The following is a 13,237-nucleotide window of genomic DNA, read 5'->3' on the forward strand; positions in this document are numbered from 1 at the left end:
TACAACTGGCTATGGTCATTTCAAACTTAATCGACACTAGCTGGCTACTTTCTTGATGAGGTTTTTAAAAAATTTAAAGTGTAATTAGTGGAAGACTTGAATACTATATTCCCAAATATTTAGACCTTTTGAATACCTTGAAAGAGAAATGATTCCTGGTAGCTTTTTCCTTGAATGAACAAGCAAATCTCACAAACTAAGACTTGAAAAGTAGCAAATGCCTCCTTTTCACTATTTGAGTCCCAGCAAAAGGCATAGCTTCCTATTCACACATGAACTATGAGTGGAAACATTTTGAATATTTTGCAGCGACTTGGAGCAAAGGGAAGCTTTGATAAGCTCCCTGCAAATCTAGAGAGATTGATGACGGAAAGAAAATTTCTAGATTTTGACGGGAACCCATCAACTAAAATTTCCTTTGTTCCCCTCACAGTTTTATTCTCTTCAAGAAAGGGGGAAATGATTGTAGGAAAGAGAATGGTACACCTCACAGCCCAATCAAACTGAAATATGGTGGAAATCAAGGTAAAGAAGCATGGAGGTTCCCACCAAACAAGAACTATATATGGCCCCGCATAATTGCAAACAATCTTTTCCTCTTTATATTATGGCAGTTTTAAAGGCTATTTTTTATTTCATATTATATGATAATTAAAATAAATATTTATAAGAGCTTGAAGTATTTTTAAACTATGGAGGAGACAATATATTTTTTTAATTTTAATTCCTCATTCCTTATTCATAAATTTTTTTTTGTTTTGATAAAAAAATATCTTTTTTATTAACAATATTGTTTTTTTATAAAAAAAATAATACAAGATGATAAAAATAAATATTCACAGTAATATGAAGTCCAAGTTCAGATTCATTTTTTGAGGCAAAGTTCCTATTTTCTTATTAATTTATTTTGTTGGACAAAAACATTTTTTTTATTAGTAGCATGTTTTTTAAAGAAAAAAATATTATAATTTAAAAGGCAAGTTTTAAATAAAAATTAAAATCTCAATAATTTTATTTGACTGTAACAATCTTTCGGCCACCTCCGTTGGAAAAATTAGGTCCTAGTTTTTTTTACCCTCAAAGCTTAATTTTCACTTTATTTTAACAAAAAAATACCCCTAAAACATTCTAAAACCTAAATCACCCCATTTACCCCCCAAAAAAATCCTAAGATCACTCTAAAAAAAACAACCGAGGAAAGAAAATATAAATTCTTAAAGATGGGAAGATATGTGAAAACAAGGAGGAAGTTACCACAAATACAATTTCCAGCGCTGAAAAAGGACTAGGGATGGACCTACTTGTCTATCCTGGACACAAACTACAGCGAGTTGGATCCAAATTTTATAAAATCTTGATGGGCCATTGACCTCAAAGTAGCTCTTGGCCCACCTAATATAGAGCTCCAGACTCTGGTTACTAGTTAATGCCTGCCTGTACAAGAAATTAACAATGCCATCGTCTTTTTTGATGTTAGTATTAGTATTTTGTTTTTGTGATTTAAAAATATTTTTAAAAAAATTAATATTTTTTTTAGTTTTTAAAATTATTTTTATGTATTGATATTAAAATAATTTTTTAAAAAATAAAAAAATATTATTTTAATATATTTCCAAATAAAAAATACTTTAAAAAATAACTGCAACTGCAGTCTCAAATACCTTTTTTATTTTTTATTTTTTATTTTTTTTATGTCTGTAATTCATATTAACTAGCATTCAAATTGCTTTAATTTGTCAAGTATGTATTATGCAAACTGGATTCATTATTTCTGATTTGTAAAAGAGTATATGATTTTATTTAATTACATTAAAAAAATAACTTCCTCGTTTCTTTTAATTTTTAAGAAAATCTTTCTTCTCTTATAAGTATAGTTATTACTGTTTACCACGAATATGATAATATTGTCTTGTTAAATATTTTAATTAGGCATTAAGGACAAAGTGATTTTTTATCCTAACACAATTGTTTTTTTTTTAATTATATAGGTTTAAATTGGTCATTTTGTTTTTTTTTCACAATAATATTATTAATTTAACCCTAAAATTAATGTCTATGACCAATCGACACTTTTCATACCAATGTTTGGAAGGTTTCAGCGCCCACAACATAATGGGATGGTGTGTGCCTCTAACACGTCTTGGGTTTGACATTGATGATAATTTTTTTCTTTTTCTCTCTCACAACCTCTAATTCAATGTCTACCCTTTCAAGAATTCAAACTAGTCCCTACAATTTATTTATCCTTCACGTTTAGTTCATGTCTTTTTTATTACTGTTTTTTTAATAATTTATAAAATTATAATTTTTTTTTCAATTTCACCCCCTATAATTTTTTAATCTTTCGAATTTGGTTCCTTTTTATTGTTATTTGTTTTGTTTTGGATAATTTTTAAAATCTTTTTTTTACAATTTCATTCTCCTTGGATTTTTTTTCTATCAAATTTTATCCTTATTCTTTTTTTTCTATATTTTTTTTATTTTGAAGTTTTTTTATTAAACTTATACATGATTTCACGAATTGTGAGTTTTAGAGATTAAACCAGGTTTAATAAGTTCGTCCGAATTTGCTTGATTTTTTTTATCTTTTTTTGTAGTTCTTCTTTTGTATCTTTTACAGTTTTCCTTAGGGTTAAAATTGGATTCATAACTAGAATCACAAGTTTTAGGTTGATTTTTTATTTATTTATTTATTTTAATTTCATCATTCAAATTTTTTTCCCTGTTTTTCTTTATATGAGACTATATTAATCTTATATTCATGGTTGCAAAGCTTACGAGTTCACCCAATTAACAAGGTTTTTTTGTGTTTTTTTTTTCAAAAATAATTTTTTTTAGTTTCACCCTTCAACATTGAATTATTTAATAATTCGATGAAGCTCAAGTCTGGTTTTTTTACCTTTAACATTGTTATTTTGTTTTATTAGTTAGTTTTTTTTTATATTATTTAAATTACTAATTTAACCTTTTTGTACCTAATATTCTTTTATTACATAAAAAAAAATTACCTGGCTGGCGATAAAACATGGGCAACAAATCTAGTCTTATCTAATACCAAACCTTGTGCAAATAGACCTTGTGAATTCTTACCAATTAGCCAGATCATCATTGCCTGATAAGAGACTTTCATACCAAATTTCAGCCTTCCATTAATGTACTGGATTAAAGAGCATTTTGAAGAATTATTTACACTTCCTAGTCCATCCTCTTGGATTATCACCCTATAGAGTTGGCAATTCCACCTTACGAAGTGCCACATTGCATCCCACCCTTTGAAAAACATGGTTTCCAATGTTTTCCCATGAACATACCCCCATTTGGTTAGGAATCACCTCATCAGATATTTCATTGATCTGATGATCTCAAAAGAAATCTTTAATAGATAAATATTAAAATAATGTTTCAAAATTGGGCTAATGTAAGATGATTAGAAGCAAAAAAAAGTTCTAGGAATGGAAGCGTATAATTATGTAGAGCCCAAAAATGATTAAATGCTTGTGTTTATGATTGCGGTTCAATGGTGGCTCTGTGCACATTGGTTATCACGTTTCTTACCGGTCCAAAATATAAGGATTGAGATAGAAAAATCGGGAAAAACTGAACTGAACGTGCTTCTTCATCTTGTAATTTGCCCGTCTGGAAAACTTTCCATCTCCTCTCCAATTATTCAAATGACAAGAGGAATTAATTACTTTCCACCCTGTGGCCTCTCTTTTCCGATCTCTTTATTTCCCATCCCAAGTCCCAATCACTATAACTCGTCAACTTCTTTGAAGTCGTCATGGTTTTAATGACGGCAATTACATAATTGTGTGCCCTCGTCGAAACAGATGGACAGGAGATAAGAAATTTCAGGGAATAATAGCTATCAACTTCTCTATTTTCATCATTTGAAATAGACACAACATGAACTGGAGTCGTCAGATCACGGCCAATCGTCACATCATAGCATACACATTCATTCAATTCAATAAGCCTATTGTTACTCGTTAATTCTACAAGCAGGCAGTCCAGGCCGGAAAGGAGGGTTTTCTGCACAACTAGTTCATTTGCTGCCTCTCTGAAAGGAACTTGCAAGCGCCCAAGATTCCCCAGGCATTACCAGCTTTCGTGAACAAACAACATTTTTCCATTTCTTTTTTCTTTTTCTTTTTTGAAAAGACAAGGAACAACATATGACCTTTGTGGCCCACCTGCTTCTGAATAAATTCACATCCAAACGGGTCTGGTTGACACATGCAGCGCTGCCAATTGTCATGTCAGCATGCCCTCAGTCTGCCTTCAGTCTGTTCTTAACATACAAACATGAATACAAGTGGCATAGACAGTAGTAGTAATCAAGATAGTGAGAACCCTGTAATGAATGGTATGGCTATGAGCTGAAAAAATATAACAAATTCAAAACATCAAACAATGTACAAAGCATGACTCGGATCTAGAGAGAGAGAGAGAGAGAGAATACTTCCCTACATTTATTCAAGTTGTCCATTGCTACAAAAAGAATAAAGAACCTGAGGAAGCAGCAGACTTGACTTTAAATTAAGGAGCAGTGGAATACCCACTTTCCTTGCAAGAATTAATTTGACTGTTAAAAACGAATTTACAGTTACTAATCACATTCTACTTTCAGCTAGCAGGTTCGTTCTCCTGCCAAAAGACGGAAAAACACCCAGGCATGAGAACCCGAAGAATCAACATCCGTGCAAAGTACCCCAATTCGAGGCCTGCACAAAGAATGAAAGTGTGTCCTAGAGTTGGTTAATCTTTGCCGCTGCTGCTCCCATAATCAATCTTTTGGATATTCCGTGTTGTTAGAACCCCGTTTAGAGAAAAAAAAAAATGTTAGCGAAGTCAGGCTCTAGATAATACTCCAGAGGCCGGCCAACCAGTTTTCCCATCAATCATGTGATCATAAAGTCAATCTAACCTGCTCTCTGAACCTAGAAATGATGGGCTTCTGACTTTAAGACGCTTTGGTCCAATCTCTATAGGGGGGGGTTTCCTCATAGTCTTTCCCAATTCATCCTGGAACCTGTCCCTTCTGTGTTGTTCTCGCTGTCTACTCATTGCTTCCTCATTGATCAACTTCTTGAACTTGATCGAGATTGGAATAATACTTCCCCTGGCAAACCTGTCCTTTGAAGCACTCTCTGGTGCTTCTTTATAATCTGAACCTGAAGTAGAACTGCGATTTGATTCGTCAGTTCTGCAGCATTCAGATGAAGTTGTTTGCCCATATCTTCCTTCAGGTTGGAGTTTCTTCAGTCTTTTAAGCCCCTGTTTAAATGACCAAAATACGAGCATGAAACAAAATTGGAGCATAATAGTTCAGGAAAACTAATTTTCAGCACGACTAGTTCATCCTTTAACATTTACTTTAACATTTAATTTATGGTTCCATGCTAGGCTAATGAGTGCAAGTTGGGAATGAGTGCAAGTTGGGATAAAACACTATGCATTGCCATAGAATTCAAACAATCTAATGTCACTTCCATGATAAACAATAAAGAAAAGGAGTAAACAGTTCCGTGATCATTTGTTTCAAACCATAAGCGAACCTCCAAAATCCTTTTACCTGATAACCCAGATTCAATCAGACACCAGAAAATTATATCAGGGAAAGATACTACTTTAATTCAGACGTTGTTTGCTTTTTAAAGGTAAAGTATATTGGAAAAGGAAAAAAAAAGAATGCAAAAGAGAGAGCAAGAAAAAATTCATAAAATTCAAAAGAAACCACTTGAGAATCCTTAAAACACAAGGATATAAGAGATGAAGTATAAGTATAAAGCATGGGTTAATGGCTCAATCTATCTTTATATAATCCGATAACTCTCCGATGTATGAGTTAATTTTATCTTAAATACATGTTAAGTTCCTAATCTAAACCTGTTGACAAGATGGCTAAACCAATGGGATTAGTTAGTGACTTGAAAGGAATTTACCATATACACAGTGCAAGGTTATATACCACCATACCTGGTGTTCATAATTCTTTGAAGATGAAGCATCATTCACAACTCTTTTTTCCACTTTCAGAGAAGACCGGCGCTTAACCCTAAATATCTCCGAGTCAGAATCATCACTTTGTTCATCAACACTGGGTTTAGCCTCTAACCCACAAATATTACTTTGCTGGGTTCTCAGGAATTCATCATGTGATAGAGAGGATACCGAGGACCCATGTTTGCGGTGCAATCCTTCCTCAAATAACCTTTTAGAATCAAGTTTCCCTGCATTGGAATCAGCCTGCACCTTTCCCTGCAGAAAATAGAAACAAAATCCATTAATCATAATGTTAAAAACACCTCATTTTTCACTACTAGCATCTTAAGTAGGACTTGCCACATTTAGGAATAAGAGAGGTGAATCATACATTGTCAGATGTAGAAAAGCTTTCAACTGGCTCTCCCAGAGAACACAGAGTAGATGCAGCACAAGAAACGGACGCTTCTGAGTATTCAGGTCTAAAATTTTCAGTGCCATATTTGTTTTTGGATTCTCTAAACTCTTGCAAACATTCCCGACTTATCACAGGAGCTTCAGAATTAAAATCAAAGCTTTTACCGCAATAAGGAGTGTACCCATCCTCAGGAACACTATGAAACTTAATGGTTAATGGATAAGAGTACAAATCATCACCAATGTTTGCTTGCCGTCTAATCTCCTCTAATATGCCATTTTCCTTCTCAAACTTCTTGGCTGCAGCTTCCATGTTGGAAATATCATCCCTCAAAAACAGTGTGTAATTTCTCCCACATGAGAAGTCAAGTGAAGAGAAATCTGGACAGTGCAACCAGCACAATTGTAAAGTGATTAAAAGACAATAAAAAATGACTAATCATATAAAGAAGAGATGGCTTATATGTTGTCTATGGAAGATATGAAGCAAATTATACCATGTCGAAGGCACACAGGATGCAAGTCACAGCTGCAGTTAAGGAATGCCACATAGCAATCTCGTTTACATAAGGTGCATAAGATTGTCCCATTCATATTTGGCAAAATGCCAGTGCGTGCTCTCAATTTCATTACAGAGCAGCGAGCAAAATGGTGGAATCGCATCAGTTTCACGAAAGACACCTTAATCCAATTATGGGAAACCAAGTCTGCAGAGGAATAATCTGAATCTTCAAGTTCCAGACTTGTATAAAGAAGCATTGCTTCTTTGCACAAAAGTTCTTCATGAGGAAGTAGAGGAACTTTGTTGAGTAGTGCATAGCGCTGGCTCGCTAAAGCCCCCAAAGGAAACCAATCACCAACTGCAAAGTTCACAGCCTCACCACAGTTGAAACCTACAAATATACAGAAGGAAAAATACAAGAATCATTCTACTGTAAATCGTGTTTGGATGTTATGTTTAAAAAACATTTAAAAATCTTACTATTATCAACTCAGCTGAAAGAAAAAATATCTTACCATGGCTGAATCCCGCATGATAAGCTTTAGGGAAAGTGATTATAAACTCCCCGGGCTTTTGCACAGCCTTGTAAACTGGGATGTCATGTTCTAACAATATATTCGGAGGAAACAGAGTTGTTTTCCCCAAAAGTACATCAAAAGCTCCATCCTCCCCATCAGTGGATAGAATATCATGGCTATACACATGTTCTCTGACCACTTTTTCAAATTTTAAAGCAGCATGACCCGGAATTCCATACCAAGTTTTTGACGCTCCACAATGATGGTAGTTGATGCTGCCACAACAGTAAATAAATTGAAAGGTGAATCAATATTAACAAAACAATTTATCAACACTAGAAATAAAGCAGAGAAAAGGATACAAGAGAATACATTGAAACTCAACAAGCATTGTGTATGAATAATACCTATACAAATAATGATCTTCTACATGCCAAGCAAACACACTAAACAGCATTCCAATGTAAAGCATAGGATCGGTTACCCCCTGAAATAAGTGCAAGCTATGTCAACAAGGGAAATCAAGTACACTAACAAATATGGAAAAGAAAATATTGAGTAGTTACCGGAATAACTGTTCCCAGAAGGCGCAAAATGGACTTCGGCAGCCGGGAAAGATTCTGAAATCACAAACAAAGATGAAATACAATAATTGGTAGTGGCTGTACGTGCAACTCAAGAAACATAAAGAAATGACATTATTCAGAGTCAATTATGGTAACTAGTGAACTATTTTTTCCCAACAAGCAACTTTAGGTCCACGGCAGTAGAATAATAATTTAAAATAGGGAGGAAGGGGGTTTAAGCGGGAAGCTAGAGGGGATGATCTTTCTAGCTATTTTAAAATATTTTCCCTTTTTTTCCCAAATAAAGGAGACATACTGTAAAAAGGAGAACACTGTTTTTAAAATATTTTCCTCTTTATTCACAAAGGAACAAAATATATCGAGTCTACTATAAACTACTGTGTCCCTAGTGGGCACAATTTCTCCAGTCTACAATAAAATAGTCTTATCCTGTGTGGCAACAGACATGTATCAGGCTATCAGCAGAGATCAAGTGTATGGTTCCCACTTTTCAACCCAGGAAGCTCCAAAGGAACCAAAATGCCAGAATTCTGACACCCTTCCAAAGATAAGAACTCCATTCTCTGCTACAATGACATCTGCTGAGAGTAATAGTGAGGGTTTCTCATGCTGCACACTCATGTAAAACAAATTCTCATATTGTGATTTGTGACCTCCAGTTGGATTGATTTTATCCATTAGCTAATGGTATTTTACATTTTACTACCAAACCCCACCCTGAATGCTTTGCGCATTCTCCCGAATCTTTTTGTTTTTGTTTTGCACTCCTGACCAACTCCACTACTTCCAAATTTCCCTTGGCCTAAATTAAGCAGATGAACCTCTATCAGAATAAAGTACAGGAGATGATAAAAGCAAAAAGCAAAATCAACACCTTCAAATTCCACTTGCTATTTCCAAGCGGGTCACTGGGAGATGATGAAAAGGCACTACCATCGACATTGCATGCATATTCAACTGTTTCTGTCTTTCCACAAGCAATTTCATGCCAAAATTCTTTTTCCAAGTATGTTGCAGGAAGACAACTGGCACTACAATATCTACGGGCAAAAACCTTGTTCGCCATTTTCTCGAAATCACGAAATGTATAATTTCTGAAAAGTGCCACTCATATTTAAAACCAGAGAGAACATTCAAGTCAAAAACTATATCTCTTTGAAGTAATAAAACTAACCTTCCACTCATAAAAAAGGTGACTCGATCGTCAGTATTCCACTCAGCAAGACGAAGAGGTTGTACTCTAGTTGTAAACTTGAATCCTGCTTTCTCTCTCATTAATACAATCCCTGCAGGAACTGTTGCACTCACAGGAGAAATAATCTTGCATATACCTGTACATTAGAAAAAAAAATGGAAGAAGATATGAATCATATTAATTTGATTGAGAAAAACATGGCTGCAGAAACCTGTCATTGGTGACAACAAAGCAGCAGTGCTCCCTAAGTTTTATAATTTCCACGAGTGTAATTTCACAGAGGATTGTATTATGATGAGAACAAAGAGTGCTTCCACTTGACATTCGGATGACATTGACAAAAAAAAGAAGAAAGAATGTGTCCGTTACATTATTATATGAAGCAGCGAATGCATAAATCAGATGTGCCCAGCTTCTCATTCTGGTAGCTCAACATTGAGAATTCAGGTGTTCTTCAATTCTTAGAAAATAGAACTACTCCGATCCACACAGTTATTAATGCAAAGCCAAGAAGATTGTTCCACCAACAAAAGAAACCAAAAATATTAATAGACACCATGGCCTGCTTGCTTTTATTATAGACATATCCAGGCTTTGCACAGAAAGGATACGCCAACCAAAAACCAATTTTAAGAATTCAGGTGTTCTTCATTTTTTAGAAAATAGAACTATTCCGATCCACACAGTTATTTAAGTAAAGACAAGAAGATTGTTTCACTAAAAAAAGAAACCAAAAAAACTAATAGACAGCATGGCCGGCTTGCTTTTATATTATAGACATATCCAGGCTTTGTACAGAGAAGATATGCCAACCAAAAGCCAATTTTAAGATTTTCACATAAACCTCTATTTAAGCAGGTCTTCTTCCATGCAATTTACAGTGGTAGATGGACCAGCAAGACCACATCAGCATCATTGTAAACAAGGTTTTAAGAAATTGTCTTAAATGACCCTTTTTCATGACCACATTACTTTTTCACATAACAATGTTTAGGAAGAACTATTATAGGACAGCTTTCACCAATTTGGATCAGAAAACAGCAGGATTTTATGGTCTCCAGAAGTTCAATTTTTCATGTTCTTATAATCAAAATTAGAAGAAAAGCTGAACTCAGGAAGAGCCATTACCATATCTTGAAGCTTCTGGAGCTATTTTCTGCAAATACACCAAGGGATCCTCAAACTCCTCCTTTGTCGGACAATAGACAGGGCATTCAGGAATTTTCTCAGTCCATTCTAAATTACTCATGTCAAACTTATCCATCTTTGGCTTTGAAAACACATCCTTCCCACCTGAAGCACCAGCAGACCGAGATAATGATTCTGCATTACCAGGTACCCTAACACCACATGATGCTGAAGCCCTTAAATTATCTCCTCTGCTTCTACTCATCATATTGGGAACACTTACAGTTTCTGTGACACTTTCTGATTTCATTCGCTGAAGCCTTCTATGCTTCAAGTATTCTAGCCCATTTCTAGCTTCTCTGGACAAGCATACCCTTCCTTCCACCTGTCAAAACAAAAAGAAGTAATCTGTGACCAATACAAAAAAAAATAAAAAGGTGCTACATGTATTTTGATAGAAGATGCGAGAATAGATAAACCTCTAATGCATGAATGCAACCAGCATGAAGCACAACTTCATCATGCATTTTCCCAAACATGAAACAAAACATCTGCATTGTTTATCTCAACTGAAATTTGCATTCTGCTATAAAAAAAAGGTTTGTTCAATATAATTCATAACGGGCTACAGCCAATCATCCCTTCATGCAAGATTCAAGAAATCATGTCAAAGTTTAGAAACAAACCACCAATGTATGGGAAAAAAAAAAACACCCGAACAAATAATCCACCTAAACTGAAAATTGCGAAAATGTCACCAATAGGAAATCACCCTGCATTCATGTCAATTGTATAGCTCAAAGAAATTCAATACTCCCTAGTTATTTCCACCCCAAAGAATGTGTTACAGAGTCAACCATTATGGCCGTATCAATTAATCATTTATCGCCCCAATCAAAGATTAAAAAAAAAAAAAGTGTATTCACAGGACCCATGTTGAATTGAGAGTCAAAAATAAAATAAAATCAGAGGAATATTTCAAGCTAATAAAAGTACAATTTGACCCAACTAGATCTAGGACCATATCAACTCTTTACAGTCATTTTTTCAACTCAAACTCTTTTTATCTTTATCAGCAGAAAATCAAAGCATGGTCAAAGTTTTCAACAAATACACGCGTACACACTTCATTCACAATTTTTACAGCACCTAAAAAATTAGATTAATTATAAAAAAAGTGGAAGCATCACATCGTCATCTTCGCATGCACAACTTGTTAGCCGCCTAAAATTAAATTGAAATTCAAAAAATAAGGAAGAAATTTTATAAATTATAAAACTCATTTAGAAAAAAAGAAGAAGAAAAAACATTATAACACCCTCGCGCACAAAAAAAATAGCTCTCCTGAAAATTATCAAATAATCTTTGATGCGTAACAGAAAATGCAACAAAAACGAAGCCTCGAAGAATCAAATAACCAGGAAGAACAATTTAACAAATCAATGAAAACTGAGAATCTTAAAAATTCCAGAAAAAATATTCGGGAAATAACAAACATCAGTGCATGCTAGAACAACGTGTAAGATCTGTCCAATAGAAACTGGAATAAGACAATTCCACAACTACTGAACAAAATGTTATGAGCATCAACAAATAAGCAGAAAAGGGTGAAGAAATACTTAGGTTAATAATGTTAATGCAAAGAGAAACCATATACCATTTCATTCCGTAGTCGGTCTCTATTCGCCTCCGTTTTAATCAAATTGTAGCCAACAGAAACGAAACTAAAATCAACAAAATACACCAATTCCAAACCCTAGATCACGATCTTCTCCAACGAAGCCATTAACCCCAATCAAGCACGCCACATTCTCTCAAAACGCGCCAAACATGAACAAACAGAGCCAACCTCAAGAGATCCAGAAAAAAAGTTGTCAATAACCGAGTCAGAGACACGAAACTAAACAAATCAGTCAATCCGAATTCGTGGTTTTCCGGCAAGATACGGGGCTATAGGCCGGAGAGATAAGCGGTTTCCGTCGAGAAACGGTTGTTTTCCGGTGGAAGGTGAGGAGAGAGAAGTAGAGAGAGTGAGTGAAAAGAAAAGGAACAGTTGATAGAGTGAGAAAAGAAAGGTATGGCTTCGAAAACCGAGAAAAGGACTTAAGGACGATAATTTATAGTTTATAGTGGAAAAATAAATTTTACTGGTGATGCTTCTAATGCAATTTTTTTTAATTGAGAAAAGAAATAAAAATGGGAAGGAGTAAAGAAAGAGAGAGAAATGTTGAGGAAAGTAGTGGCGGTTGTTAGGTGGTTCAACCAAACCCCTTGCCGGCCAAAACGCGGGCGTTTTTTCACTTCACTCAATTGTTATCTCCCGTTTCGCTCTTTTGAGAGCTTACCGTTTCAGATTATTTTACCATTTTAGCCCTCATAAACTCCTACCCACAAGCTTATCTCTTCTATTTCCCGAGTATCCATGTTAAAATGTTAGAAATAGAATTTGTATATCATGCAATCAAAATGTTACCTTTATGTCAATTTTTTACGTGTTGTTCAGATAATAATATTAATCTTGCTTAGGAAAAATCGAAACCAAGATTTAACAATTGAATTTATAGCATTCATTTCCAAAATCTACTCAATAAATATCTTAATAAAAATAATTTCATTTATACACAATTCATACATAATCATTATGCTAAAAAGAAAAATATTTGATTCGTATATAAATTTACAAGTATAATTTATTTTATATTGTGAAGGGATTTATAATGGATTAAAAATATTTAAATTTATTGAAGTATAGGTTAAGATATGGTCAAGTATTGTAAAGGGATTTATAATGGATAAAAGATATTTAAACTTATTGAAATATAGGATAAGATATGGTTAAGTATTGAATGAATTATATGATAAAATCAATTTTATTTTTTTTAGTTTAACGTGGGTGTCCGGGCCA

General features: G+C 34.2%; 1 protein-coding gene across 3 annotated transcripts; it reads right to left on the bottom strand.

Moving 5' to 3' along the window:
* Positions 1-4,450: 4,450 nt before the first annotated feature.
* Positions 4,451-12,489, bottom strand: LOC18094128 (lysine-specific demethylase JMJ13). Of its 3 annotated transcripts, XM_024592155.2 has the most exons (12): positions 11,990-12,486; positions 10,616-10,717; positions 10,333-10,497; positions 9,184-9,340; positions 8,884-9,103; positions 7,989-8,042; positions 7,830-7,909; positions 7,420-7,697; positions 6,900-7,295; positions 6,377-6,783; positions 5,980-6,261; positions 4,451-5,277 (listed from the first exon to the last, which is right to left on the bottom strand). In XM_024592155.2, the coding sequence occupies exons 3-12, from the start codon at positions 10,466-10,468 to the stop codon at positions 4,918-4,920; spliced, it is 2,370 nt and encodes a 789-aa protein (XP_024447923.1). In that variant the 5' UTR covers positions 10,469-10,497; positions 10,616-10,717; positions 11,990-12,486; the 3' UTR covers positions 4,451-4,917. The 3 variants fall into 3 exon arrangements, with proteins under 3 accessions (XP_024447923.1, XP_024447911.1, XP_024447934.1); XM_024592143.2 differs by having other exon boundaries at positions 10,333-10,717; positions 11,990-12,488; XM_024592166.2 differs by lacking the exons at positions 7,830-7,909; positions 8,884-9,103 and having other exon boundaries at positions 10,333-10,717; positions 11,990-12,489.
* Positions 12,490-13,237: the final 748 nt, after the last annotated feature.

Source organism: Populus trichocarpa, chromosome 1 (genome assembly GCF_000002775.5).
Source record: "Populus trichocarpa isolate Nisqually-1 chromosome 1, P.trichocarpa_v4.1, whole genome shotgun sequence".
In the NCBI taxonomy this organism is placed as follows: domain Eukaryota; kingdom Viridiplantae; phylum Streptophyta; class Magnoliopsida; order Malpighiales; family Salicaceae; genus Populus; species Populus trichocarpa.

Excerpts from the sequence above, each read along its gene's own strand:
- LOC18094128 (XM_024592143.2), bottom strand. Across the intron at positions 9,104-9,183 it reads ACCTTTTTTATGAGTGGAAG|AAATTATACATTTCGTGATT; the intron begins GTTAGTTTTATT and ends GGCACTTTTCAG. Across the intron at positions 7,296-7,419 it reads TCATGCGGGATTCAGCCATG|GTTTCAACTGTGGTGAGGCT; the intron begins GTAAGATATTTT and ends GTATATTTGTAG.